We start from the raw sequence: 13,703 nt of genomic DNA on the forward strand, positions 1-13,703 counted from the left end.
CACCTCTACTAAAAATACAGAAATTAGCCAGGCATGGTGGCGTGTGCCTGTAATCCCAGCTACTGGGGAGGCTGAGGCAGGAGAATTGCTTGAAGCCTGGAGACAGAGCTTGCAGTGAGCTGAGATCGCGCCACTGCACTCCAGCCTGGGCGACAGAGCGAGACTCCATCTGAAAAAAAAAAAAATTGAAACACACACATGCACACACAGGAGACACAACCACCACCAAGGGAATACCAGAAGCAGAGAGAGGGTGAAATACCCTGACTTCTCCCTTCCTCCCCGCTACCTGCCAGTAGGCCCCATCAGGGCCTACCTCCCATTGGCAAATCCCAAGAGGAAACCACTAGGAAAGGGAGCCAGGGAAATGTAGTTTTCAGGGGCTGGCCCCCTGTGATACATAGCGGAGCAGGAGAAGCTCTAGAATGAAGAATACCTGGCTGAATCATTTACCAGCCATGCGATCTCAGGCAAATGACTTTCCCTCTCTGAATCTCCCACCTGTCATCTGGAAAAAAGGACCCTAATGTCCCCACCTTCCAAAGCTGTGAGGCAAAGCACTTCATGCTGAGGGTGGCAAGTAGGACATGCTTGTTAGTGTGGACTAGGACTATATTATTTACATCATCAGAGAGGGCACGAGCCATTTCAGGGTTACATAGCAGAGGAAGTCCAGGGCTAAGTTCTTCACACACAGGGAAGGAGAAGCATAGGGAGTTCAGATTGGGGCTGGTGGTGAGTAGAGAATGATCTTTTCTGAATTACAGGGCTCAAAAGCTTGGGTTATGAAGTCATTACCCACTCATTCATTAATTATTGAGCACCTCCTGTGTACCAGGTTATTTTTGTTTGTTTGTTTGTTTTGCTTTGTTTTGTTTTGAGGAGGAATCTCGCTCTGCTGTCCAGGCTGGAGTGCAGTGGCATGATCTCGGCTCACTGCAACCTCCCCCTCCTGAGTTCAAGTGATTCTTCTGCCTCAGCCTCCCAAGTAGTTGGATTACAGGCGCACGCCACCACGCCTAGCTAATTTTTGTATTTTTAGTAAAGACGGGGTTTTACTGTGTTGGCCAGGCTGGTCTCGAACTCCTGACCTCAGGTGATCTGCCTGCCTCGGCCTCCCAAAGTGCTGGGATTACAGCCATGAGCCACTGCACCCAGCCTCAGGTTTACGTTTTTTGTTTTTTCGTTTTTGTTTTTTAAGACAGAGTCTCACTCTGTCACCAGGCCGTAGTGCAGTGGCATGATCTCGGCTCACTGCAATCTCCGCCTCCCGGGTTCAAGCCATTCTCCTGCCTCAACCTCCCAAGTAGCTGGGACTACAGGTGCGCACCACCACGCCCACCTAATTTTTGTATTTTTAGTAGAGATGGGGTTTCACCATGTTGGCCAGGATGGTCTCGATCTCCTGACCTCGTGATCCACCCGCCTCAGCATCCCAAAGTGTTGGGGTTACAGGTATGAGCTACCACACCTGGCATACGTTTTTTGTTTTTTGAGACAGAGTCTTGCTCATCGCCCCAGCTGGAGTGCTGTGGCAGGATCACAGCTCACTGTAGTCTCAACCTCTGAGGCTCAAGCGATCCTCCCCACACAACCTCTCACTGGTTATAGTGTTGGCCTGGGTCTGAATCCCAGCGGTGCAACCTTGGGCAAGTCATTTTGCCTCTGTGAGCCACAGTGTCCTGAAGTGTTAAATGGGATGATACTTGTATGGGTCCCCAGGGCAGGTAGGGAAGTGCTAGGAAGCAGCCTGGGTGGTTGTGAACAGGTGGACCCTGGAGCCAGACTGCCCAGGTTTGAGATCTGCCTCTTCCACCTCCAAGCCATGTGTTCGTTCCCTTAGGCAGACTCTGTAACCTTTTTGTGCCTTGCTTTCTTCATCTTTAGAGATAGGCCAGGCACAGTGGCTCATGTCTGTAATCTCAGTGCTTTGGGAGGCTGAGGTGGAAGGATCACTTAAGGCTAGGAGTTTGAGACCAGCCTGGACAACATAGCAAGACTGTCTCTCTTAAAAAATTGGCCGGGCACGGTGGCTCATACCTGAAATCCCAGCACTTTGGGAGGCCAAGGCAGGCAGATCACTTGAAGTGGGGAGTTTGAGAGCAGCCTGGTCAACATGGTAAAACCCCATCTCTACTAAAAATACAAAAATTAGCCGGGCGTGGTGGTGCATGCCTGTAATCCCAGCTACTTGGAAAGCTGAGGCACGAGAATCTCTTGAACTGGGGAGGCAGAGATTGCAGTGAGCCAAGATTGCGCCACTACACTCAAGCCTGGGGGACAAGGGTGAAACTCCATCTCAAAAAAAAAAATATATATATATATATATCCGGGATGGTGGTGCGCACCTGTGGTCCCAGCTACTCAGGAAGGCAAGCCTAGGAGTTTGAATCCACAGTGAGCTGTGATTGCTGTGATCGCATCCATCCTGGGTGACAGCACAAGACCCTGTCTCAAAAACAAAAAACAAAAAACAAAACAATAAAATGGGAATGACAATAGTAGCCCCTGAGAAGATTAAATGCGTTAATAGATACAAAGTTGGCCAATCGCAGTGGCTCACTCCTGAATCCCAGCACTTTGGGAGGCCGAGGTGGACAGATCTTGAGGTCAGGAGATCGAGACCATCCTGGCTAACACGGTGAAACCCCGTCTCTACTAAAAATACAAAAAATTAGCCAGGTGTAGTGGCATGCACCTGTAGTCCCAGCTACTCAGGAGGCTGAGGCAGGAGAATTGCTTGAACCCAAGAGGCGGAGTTTGCAGTGAGCTGAGATTGAACCACTGCACTCCAGCCTAGGCAACAGAGTGAGACTCCATCTCAAAAAACAAAACAAAACAAACAAACAAAAACCACACTCTCTCTATATATATATATACACACACACATACAGTGCTGAGTACGGCACCTGGCACTTACTAATCATGTTTGATGAAGATGAGTGATGATGATGATGATGGAGAGGAGGTGGAGGGAGAGTCCTCCCTCTCCTCCCCTCCACCACACCCACCTTTTTTTCTCCCTCAAGTTGCCATCTGCACAAGGTCAGAGCTGGAGGATTTCCTGAGTGAAGCAGTCTGCATGAAGGAATTCGACCATCCCAACGTCATGAGGCTCATCGGTGAGAGAGGGGCAGATTCAAGGGGTCTACAGGCCCCATGGGGGCCATAGCAGAGGGAAGACCCCCTTCTTCTGGCCATGGGAAGATCACACTTCCAGGCTTCCTGCTCCCTGCTCCTTCAGGGTCAGCAAGCTTCCCCCTCCTACTCTCCCTCAGCTTGGAATGTGACCTCTGACCAGTCCCAGAAATAGCCGAGGTCCCCAGGAGGGCTCCGGAAACGTCCCTGGGAACTCTGCTGGGAACGGCTTCTCTGCAGCTCGGTCCTTGCCACCGCCACTACCCCCCAGACAATATGGTGGCCAGATTGGATGGGGAGTGAGAAGGAGACACTGGAGGCTGGCTGGGAGGGGGCTTGGCTTCCCCTTCTGCCCAGTAGGAGTGACAGGGCTATCTGGGGGGCTCAGGTGTCTGTTTCCAGGGTTCTGAACGAGAGAGCTTTCCAGCACCTGTGGTCATCTTACCCTTCATGAAGCATGGAGACCTACACAGCTTCCTCCTCTATTCCCGGCTTGGGGACCAGCCAGTGGTAAGGGGCATTTAGTCATCCAGTCTACAAATATTAACTGAGTATCTATGAGGTACCCAGTGCTGCTCAGACCCTGGGAAGACGATGGTGACCAGGAGCTTACTCTTCTGGAGCATGTCTTCCAGCAGGGGAGGGGCAGACAATAAACAAGCTAATAAATACCTAAGCTAGATGATTTAAGTGTTTCAGTGCTAGGAAGGAAATACACTAGGATGGATGATAAGGAGGCCAGGCAGTGAATTTGGGTGGACGTGGAAGATCTTGCTGAGGAGGTGACTGTGAAGGAGTTGGGGCTGGGGGGATATGTGGAAATCTGGGCAGGAAGCGATCCCAACAGAGCACACAGCATAGGCAAAGGCTCGGAGGTGGGAATGATCACTGTTTGTCTGAAGACCAGAGAGGAGTCTGGTGAGTGTCAGTCAAGGGCAAGAACATAGGCGATCAAGTCCGAAAGGAAGGCTGGAGCAAGTTTATAGGACCTTGCAGGCCATTGAGAGGGGTTGGGTGGAACTGTCAGGGCCATGGGAAACCAATTCGGGCAGAGCTAGGCGTGCACAGAGGGATGGAGGGAGGAGGGATCACATTAGGGACTCTGTTGGCCTCTCCTCCCACCTGCCTTGGCTCCCCAGTACCTGCCCACTCAGATGCTAGTGAAGTTCATGGCGGACATCGCCAGTGGCATGGAATATCTGAGCACCAAGAGATTCATACACCGGGACCTGGCGGCCAGGAACTGCATGTGAGTGCCTTTCAGGGACACCCCCACGCTGCTCCCGCACTCCCTGAGGGAGCTCCCTCCCTCCTTCTTAGGATGGAAGCGGGGCTAGACACCCACTAAGGGCAGGTCAGAACTCAGGACCAGGAAAGAAAGTAAGGGCGTCTGGGAAGGCTTCCTGGAGGAGGTGGGTCCTGAACTGAGATCTGGAAGGAGCATTTGGATGCGGAGAGGGAAGAGACCAGAAGGTGGGCTCAGTGCACAGCATGAGGTGAGCAAAGGGGCTGAGGTGACCAATGGGGGTGGGGACATGTGAGCCCCATCTCTGTCCCACTCCATGCTGGATGTCTTGCCTGGGGCTGCCCTTTGGAAGCAGCCACACTGTATAAGGAAACCAAACTCCCCACCAATGGACAAGCAGAAAACATGCCAGACAGGGCGTGGTGGCTCACGCCTGTAATCCCAGCCCTTTGGGAGTCCGAAGTGGGTGGATCACTTCAGGCCAGGAGTTTGAGACCAGCCTTGGCGAAACCCCCTCTCTACTAAAAATACAAAATTCAGCCGGGTGTGGTGGTGTGTGCCTGTAATGCCAACACTAGAATTGCTCGAACCCGGGAGGTGGAGGTTGCAGTGAGCCGAGATCACATCACTGCCCTCCAGCCTGGGTGACAGAGTGAGACTCTGTCTCAAAAAAAAAGAAAGAAAAAAGGAAATAGTAACCTGTAATCCCAGCCATTCCCAAGGCTGAGGTGGGAGGATTGCTTGAGCCTCAAGACCAGCCTGAGTAACAACAGTTAGACACCATCTCAAAAAAAAAGAAAAAAAGAACAATAAATCCCCCAAAAGCCAGAATAGAGGGTAAGGGGAGGGTAGAGGGTGGAGGGAATGGAACCACAGAGTTAGAATATTAGTCTCGGCCGGGTGCAGTGGCTCACACCTATAATCCCAGCCCTTTGGGAAGCTGAGGCAGGGAGGATCACTTGTACCCAGGAGTTCAAGACCAGCCTGGGCAACATAGTGAACCCTGCCTCTACAAAAAATAAATTATCTGGGCATGGTGGTGTATGCCTGTGATCCCAGCTACTTGGGAGGCTGAGGTGGGAGGACTGCTTGAGCCCAGGAGGTTGAGGCTGAAGTGAGCCATGATGCTATCACTTCACTACTGCCTGGGCAACAGAGCAAGACCTCATCTCCAAAAAAATTGATGTATATTTTCCATACACTAAAATATACACATCGTATATGTGCAAGCTCAGCTCGATGAGTTTTTATGGGTATAGACCCATGTAACCACTAGATCAAGGTAAAGAATATTTCTTAGCCCCAGCAGGCTCCTTCATGCCTCTTCCTCTTCCCAATCACTACCACCAAGTGGTACCCCTTTCCTGACTTCTCATGCTAGTTTCGCCTGTTCTGAAAAGTCATACAAATGGGATCATGCAGTTTGTACTGTTTCGTGTCTGGCTTCTATGGCTCAGCGTGATGTTTTTGAGATGAATCTGTGTAGGAGTAGTTTGCTCTTTTTCTTTGCTGTGTGGTATGGTATTCCATCGTATGAATGTCCTGTCCCATGGATTTTCTTTCTTTTCTTTTCTCTTTTCTTTTCTTTCTTTTTGTCTCTCTTTCTTTCTCTTTCCTTCCTTCCTTTTTTTCTTTCTCCTTCCTTCCTTCCTCCCTCCCTCTCTTTCTTTCCCTTTCTTTCTCTTTCGTTCCCTTTCTTTTCTTTTTTGTTTTGACAGAGTGTTACTCTGTCGTTTAGTGTGGGGTGCAGTGGCATGAACATAGCTCACTGTAGCCTCCAACTACTGGCTCAAGCTATCCTTCTGCCTCAGCCTCCTAAGTAGCTGGGACTACAGACACATGCCACCATGTCCACCTAATTTTTAAATTTTTTTGTAGAGACAGGGTCTTGTTTTGTTTTCCAGGCTGGTCTTGAACTCCTAGCCTCAAGTGATCCTCCCACCTTGGCCTCCCAAGGTGCTGAAATTACAGGCTTCAGCCACTGTGCCTGGCCATTTTTTTTTTTTTTTGAGATGGAGTCTCACTTGCTCTGTTGCCCAGGCTGGAATGCAGTGGCGTGATCTCAGTCCACTGCAACCTCCACCTACTGGGTTCAACTGATTCTCTTGCTTCAGCCTCCCATGTAGCTGGGATTTCAGGTGTGCACCACAACACCTGGCTAATTTTTGTACTTTTAGTAGAGACAAGAGTTTCACTATGTTGGCCAGGCTGGTCTCGAACTCCTGACCTCAAGTGGTCCACCTGCCTTGGCCTCCCAAAGTGCTGGGATTACAGGTGTGAGCCACTGTGCCCAGCCACATTCTGTTTTTTATTTGGGTGCTGGTTACATGGGGGTGTGTGTGTGTGTGTGTGTGAAAATTCAGTGAGCTGCTCACTTACGACTTGTGCACATTTCCGTATGTACAGTATACTTCAAGAAAAAAAAAAAGTTTTTTCATCAAGGAATCAAACCCAAGGAAGGACCGTAGAATCTAGCAAAGAGCCAAAGTTGGGAAGGCCTGAGGAAGCCCTTTGTCCCATCCTCATTTGACAGAGTGAACAAGAAGTAAAGCAGTTCCCTTCTGGCATGGGGTGAAGATTTGGGAGACATATCCCCACCCTGCAGCCAGGACAGTGAGGGGAGGAGGTGCAGATGTGTCTGAGAGCCAGGGCAGACTTCCTGGTGGAGGTGACCGATGCCCTGACCCTGACCCTGTTCCTTTCCCCAATCCAAACAGGCTGAATGAGAACATGTCTGTGTGTGTGGCGGACTTTGGGCTCTCCAAGAAGATCTACAATGGGGACTACTACCGCCAGGGACGTATCGCCAAGATGCCAGTCAAGTGGATTGCCATTGAGAGTCTAGCTGACCGTGTCTACACGAGCAAGAGTGATGTGGTATGTGCATCCCCACCAAGAGTGGGGAACCATGGGAGGGCATGGCCTGACCATCACACACTATGCCTGGGCGGCTGTGAATGCAAGGGTCACAGGGACATGTGGGCTTCCCTTTGCAGGGGCTTGTCTACATGGGCTAGGCATGTCTTGGAGTATGGTGGGCATCTCTGAACAGTGGTGCATACATGCCCAGGATAAATACAGGCCCATGTGTGCATGGTAGCAGTGTAGACAGTTTAGGTTAGAAGAAGCTACAGTGATTATGTGTGCATGCGCACACACTCATAGAATGTGGACAGCCAGGGTGTGCAGAGTGGCACATGAGCTCATGTGTCCATGAAGTGTGTATACGCATGTGATGATGAGCATGTGTATGCATCCACAAAAGTTACTTATTCATGTGTATACCTGTGTCAAATATTTTACATATTTTTTTTCTTTCTTTTTTTTTTTTCTTTTATTGACATGGAGTCTCATGCTGTCACCCAGGCTAGAGTGCAGTGGCATGATGATCTCGGCTCCCTGCAACCTCTACCTCCCGGGTTGAAGCAATTCTCCTGCCGCAGTCTCCCGAGTAGCTAGGATTACAGGCGCCCACCACCACGCCTGGCTAATTTTTGTACTTTTAGTAGAGATGGGGTTTCACTATATTGGCCAGGCTGGTCTTAAACTCCTGACCTCAGGCGGTCCACCCACCTCAGCTTCCCAAAGTGCTGGGATTACAGGCGTGAGCCACTGCACCCAGCTAAAGTATTATGTTTCTATGAATACTTGTGACGCTCCCAGAAGATGGTTGTGAACATGTGTACATAAGTGTGGGTGTACCCATGAACCTGGGTATTGGGGTGGGTGATTCTGTGCAGGAGAGACCGTCTAATTCCCTCCCCTCTGCCCCTCACAGTGGTCCTTCGGGGTGACAATGTGGGAGATTGCCACAAGAGGCCAAACCCCATATCCAGGCGTGGAGAACAGCGAGATTTATGACTATCTGCGCCAGGGAAATCGCCTGAAGCAGCCTGCGGACTGTCTGGATGGACTGTGAGGACCCTTAGGTTTCCCCCAACCCAGAATTCATTCCAAACCCCTGACTACTCCCACATGGCCCTCACAGGTCCAGTACTCTCTATAACCCGGACAGAATCCCTGAGAATGCTGAATGACCCACTTGCCCCTCACCAATGCTCTGAGTAGGGCCACCACTGGCCAGTGGGGTGCAAATCAGCTAAAGGCACCCTTTCCTCCTTTGTCTGTGTCTGGAATGCGGGCTGAATCAGTCCCGTGGCTCCCCATCCCCAAGCCAGGTATCCTTGGGTAGTGAAGAACAGCACAGTCTTACCTGGCGGCCCTGCCTTTGGGACATGCACTCCCAGAGACTTCTCATTCCAGACTCCTGAGCACACCACACTTCCCCCACCTGCTCTTCAACACCCAGGACTCTCTGCAAAACCCTCCAGTTTGTTTTATTGACCTTCTCCAGACTCAGGTCTCCTCTGAGATGTTTGCAGGATCCTTTAGGGAATGCTTATCAAACTCTGCAATATTAGAGCATGCGGAGAAGGCCGTGACATTTAGCCAGCACTTTGAGGGTAAAGAGAGAAGGCTGGTTGGGTCAGAAGGAGACAGCCTGGGGCTTCAGACTCCTCAGTCCACCTTGGGTACTCCAAGAGCTGAGAGGAGTAAAAATAACAGTTAACATTTTTTTTTTTTTTTCTGAGATGGAGTCTCACTCTGTCGCCCAGGCTGGAGTGCAGTGGCCGGATCTCAGCTCACTGCAAGCTCCGCCTCCCGGGTTTACGCCATTCTCCTGCCTCAGCCTCCCGAGTAGCTGGGACTCAGGCGCCCGCCACCTCGCCCGGCTAATTTTTTGTATTTTTTAGTACAGGTGGGGTTTCACCATGTTAGCCAGGATGGTCTCGATCTCCTGACCTCGTGATCCGCCCGTCTTGGCCTCCCAAAGTGCTGGGATTACAGGCTTGAGCCACCGCGCCCGGCCAACAGTTATTATTTTTATTGAACTGACTAGAAGGCACTGTTTTAGGTGCCTGGCATGTGTTAGATCATTTGGTCCTTACCACAGCCATATGGTGTAGAGAGGTATCATTACGATTCCCACTTTGCAGATGAGAAAACCCAGTCCTACAGGGAGGGTAATTTATTTTTATTTATTTATTGAAGTCTTGCTCTGTCGCCCAGGCTGGAGTGCAATGGCTTGATCTTGGCTCACTGCAACCTCCCAGGTTCAAGCGATTCTCTTGCCTCAGCCTCCCAAGTAGCTGGGACTACAGGCACGTGCCACCACGCCCAGCTAATTTTTTTTTTTTTTTGTATTTTTAGTAGAGATGGGATTTCACTGCATTAGCCAGGATTGTCTTGATATCCTTACCTCATCATCCACCCGCCCCAGCCTCCCAAAGTGCTGGGATTACAGGCATGAGTCACTGTGCCCAGTCTGGGAGGGCGATTTATTTGTCAAAGGTTGCACAGCTGGTGTGTTTATTATCTATATCCCCAAATCGAGTAGTTTAAAACAACAAACATTTATTATCTCACGTGGTTTCTGAAAGTTGGATATTGGGAACAGCTTACCAGAGTGATTTTGGTTCAGGATCTCTAATGAAGTTACAAAGATATCATTGGGGGCTGCAGTCATCTGAAGCTTGGGACTGGAAGATTGCTTTCAAGGTGGCTTACTCACATGGCTGTGGCAGGGGGCTTCAGTTCGTTGCCAGGTGGACCCCTTTGATCTTACTCACAACATGGCAAGACAAAGTGTGAGGAAGCCGCATACCTTTTATGACCTAGTCTCAGAAGTCACACACGCCATTGCTTCTGCCAAATCAGAATCAAGTCACGAAGTCCTGCCCATGCTCAAGAGGAGACGATTTATTCTCCATCTTTTGCAGGGAGGAGGGTCAAAGAATTTATGGATCTATTTTAAACCAGCACAGCTTGTAAGAGGTATAGCCAGGCTTTGATGCAAGTCTGTTCAGGGGAGCTGGGAAGGTCTGTTCTAGCAAACCCTCATCAGAATACTACTCCATACCCAGACAGGTTTCCCAAGACCCTTCCCAGCTCCTGAGTCTCCCAGGACCCAACTCAGAAACTCTTGGGAATTCCCAAATCTCCATAGATGGCTTCAAACTGCTGAGGCTCCCTCCAGTCCCCTAAAATGCCCCCAGTCCCCTGAGTGTCCTAAAATGTCCCCAGGCTCCCAGAATGCCCCCCTTCTGAGTCCCTGCTCAATCTCCCAACCCTCGTTTTGCTGCCCTAGGTATGCCTTGATGTCGCGCTGCTGGGAGCTAAATCCCCAGGACCGGCCAAGTTTTACAGAGCTGCGGGAAGATTTGGAGAACACACTGAAGGCCTTGCCTCCTGCCCAGGAGCCTGACGAAATCCTCTATGTCAACATGGATGAGGGTGGAGGTTATCCTGAACCCCCTGGAGCTGCTGGAGGAGCTGACCCCCCAACCCAGCCAGACCCTAAGGATTCCTGTAGCTGCCTCACTTCGGCTGAGGTCCATCCTGCGGGACGCTATGTCCTCTGCCCTTCCACAACCCCTAGCCCTGCTCAGCCTGCTGATAGGGGCTCCCCAGCAGCCCCAGGGCAGGAGGATGGCGCCTGAGACAACCCTCCACCTGGGACTCCCTCTCAGGATCCAAGCTAGGCACTGCCACTGGGGGAAACTCCACCTCCCCACTTCCCCACCCCAGGCCTTATCCCCACCTGAAGCCCTATCTTCCTACCTATCCCACCTCCATCCCAGACAGGTCCCTCCCCTTCTCTGTACAGTAGCATCACCTTGAAAGCAGTAGCATCACCATCTGTAAAAGGAAGGGGTTGGATTGCAATATGTGAAGTCCTCCCAGGTATTAACATTCCAAGACTCTAGAGTCTAAGGTTCAAAGAGTCTAGATTCAAAGGTTCTAGGTTTCAAAGATGCTATGAGTCTTTGGTTCTAAGGACCTGAAATTCCAAAGTCTCTAATTCCATTAAAATGCTAAGGTTTTAAGGCCTACTTTTTTTTCTTTCCTTTTTTTCTTTTTTTTTTTTTTATTGAGATAGAGTCTCACTGTGTCACCCAGGCTGGAGTGCAGTGGTGCAATCTTGCCTCACTGCAACCTCCACCTACCAAGTTCAAATGATTTTCCTGCCTCGGCCTCCCAAGTAGCCGGGATTACAGGCACCTGCCACCACACCTGGCTCATTTTTGTATTTTTAGTAGAGACAGGGTTTCACCATGCTGGCCAGGCTGGTCTAAAACTCCTGACCTCAAGTGATCCACCCACCTCGGCCTCCCAAAGTGCTGGGATTACAGGCATGAGCCACTGCACTCAACCTTAAGACCTACTATTCTAAGGCTCTGAGATTCTGTGGTTTTAGATTTTCTGGTTCTAATATTTTTCATAAGGCCTCAAGGTTTTAGGTTTTAAAGCTCTAAGATTCTGATTTTAGGATCTAAGGCTCTATGATTCTAGATTTTTATTTTTCTAGGGTTCAGAGTCCTTAGAATGTAAGATTCTAGATTCTAAAGATTCTTTAATTCTAGACATGGAGGTTCTAAGGCCTAGTATCTAAAATATGATGTTTTAAGGCTCTGAGAGTCTAGATACTCTGGCTGTAAGACTCTAGACCATAAGCCTTCAAAATTTTATCTTCTCAAGTTCTAAGATTCTAATGATGATCAATTATAGTTTCTGAGGCTTTATGATAATAGATTCTCTTGTATAAGATCCTACATCCTAAGGGTCAAAAGCTCTAGAATCTGCAATTCAAAAGTTTTAAGAGTCTAAAGATGGAGTTTCTAAGGTCCAATGTTCTAAGATGTGATATTCTAAGACTTACTCTAAGATCTTAGATTCTCTGTGTCTAAGATTCTAGATCAGATGCTCCAAGATTCTAGACAATTAAATAAGATTCTAATGGTTTGTTCTGTTTCAAGGCACTTTAGATTCCATTGGTCCAAGATTCTGGATCCTAAGCATCTAAGTTATAAGACTCTCACACTCAGTTGTGACTAACTAGACACCAAGTTCTAATCATTTCTAATGTTGGACACCTTTAGGTTCTTTGCTGCATTCTGCCTCTCTAGGACCATGGTTAAGCGTCCAAGAATCCACATTTCTAAAATCTTATAGTTCTAGGCACTGTAGTTCCAAGGCTCAAATGTTCTAAGTTTCTAAGAGTCTAAAGGTCTAGATTATTAGGTGCAATTCCAAGGTTCTAACCCTATACTATAGTATTCTTTGGGATGCCCCTCTCCTTTTTAGCCATCATTGCTTCCTCCTCCCCTCCTGTGGGGGTGTGCCCCCTTCAAGCCTGTGCAATGCATTAGGGATGCCTCCTTTCCCGCAGGGGATGGACGATCTCCCACCTTCCGGGTTATGTTGCCCCCCTGAGCCAATCCCTCATCTTCTGAGTATAGAGTGTGGACTCTGGTGCCTTCAGAGGGGCTCAGGTCACATAAAACTTTGTATATCAATGAGCTTCTGTCTCCTCTTGTCTCCTTTTAGCTGTGATGTGGCCCCATTCCCTGGCAATTCAGTTTCCCGCATCAGAAAAAAGAAGGCTTGGTGGGGTCTTGGAATTCTCTCCTCACTAAAGAGGGTAGAGATGAACATACAGATAGACAAAAAGACACACAAGCAGAGACACAGGCTCTCAGAAACGCCCAGTGAGGAACTGGCATATGGATCCAGCATCACAGACACACACACACCTGTCCCCCCGCAAAGTAACAGACACATGAATTAATGGACACACCCGGGAGGACCTGGTCACAAATACAAAGACTGAAATTCAGATGCATAGAGTAACACAGACACACAGAATTACACAGACACAAACATATTTACAAACATGCTCAGGCAGATACCTGTCACGAATAGGAAGAGACACAGACCCAGAGTCAAGTGACACAAATACTCAAGAGACATGGAGATTACAACAGGTACTCACAGCCCCGAACATTCAGACTGACATAGGAACACAGGCACAGAACACCTTTGACCATCACCGACCCACAAGGGGCCTCCAGCCAAGACCAACCCACCGTGTCTGGCACGCACTCGCGAGCAGGCGTTCGCGGGTGTGGCCGGCAGCAAATGGAGAAACCCTTGGCAGCGCCCGGACGCCCTCCAGTGGCGACTCCTGAGAACCGGCGACAGTTCAATCCGGGCCACAAACTTTTTTAGAACAAATCATTGTGGGAAGCTGGGAGGAGAGAGAGAGGAAGTCGGACGTGGGCGAGGGGCGGGGTGTCTGGACTGGAACCTCTGGGCCCACGTGAGTGTCTGTCCCGCTGCTGAGTGGGTGCTGTGTGTCTGGGTTGCTGTAGTGTTCGCTTGTAGTGCAACTATCCTGTGTTATCTTTATCATTCGATGCCGCCTGCCTCTGCGGACCGTAGTGGGCACCTCTACACTGCAGCTGGGTACCTTACCCAA

The 13,703-nt window shown here is 49.6% G+C and overlaps 2 protein-coding genes across 3 annotated transcripts in view; both read left to right on the top strand.

Moving 5' to 3' along the window:
* The window catches only part of AXL (AXL receptor tyrosine kinase), a 77,260-nt gene extending 64,515 nt beyond the window's left edge, over positions 1–12,745 (top strand). For both annotated transcript variants that reach the window (XM_011936515.1, XM_011936516.1), the window contains 6 exons: positions 3,030–3,122; positions 3,527–3,648; positions 4,278–4,387; positions 7,102–7,261; positions 8,163–8,299; positions 10,533–12,745. In XM_011936515.1, coding sequence (XP_011791905.1) covers positions 3,030–3,122; positions 3,527–3,648; positions 4,278–4,387; positions 7,102–7,261; positions 8,163–8,299; positions 10,533–10,884 — 974 coding nt within the window. In that variant the 3' untranslated portion in view covers positions 10,885–12,745. The remainder of the gene's footprint in view (positions 1–3,029; positions 3,123–3,526; positions 3,649–4,277; positions 4,388–7,101; positions 7,262–8,162; positions 8,300–10,532) is intronic.
* A 781-nt stretch (positions 12,746–13,526) lies between these two features.
* Positions 13,527–13,703, top strand: part of HNRNPUL1 (heterogeneous nuclear ribonucleoprotein U-like 1) — a 50,976-nt gene continuing 50,799 nt past the window's right edge. The window contains exon 1 of the mRNA XM_011936528.1: positions 13,527–13,544. The gene's annotated coding sequence lies outside the window, so the exon portion shown is untranslated. The remainder of the gene's footprint in view (positions 13,545–13,703) is intronic.

This window comes from Colobus angolensis, unplaced genomic scaffold (assembly GCF_000951035.1).
Source record: "Colobus angolensis palliatus isolate OR3802 unplaced genomic scaffold, Cang.pa_1.0 Scaffold154, whole genome shotgun sequence".
NCBI lineage: Eukaryota > Metazoa > Chordata > Mammalia > Primates > Cercopithecidae > Colobus > Colobus angolensis.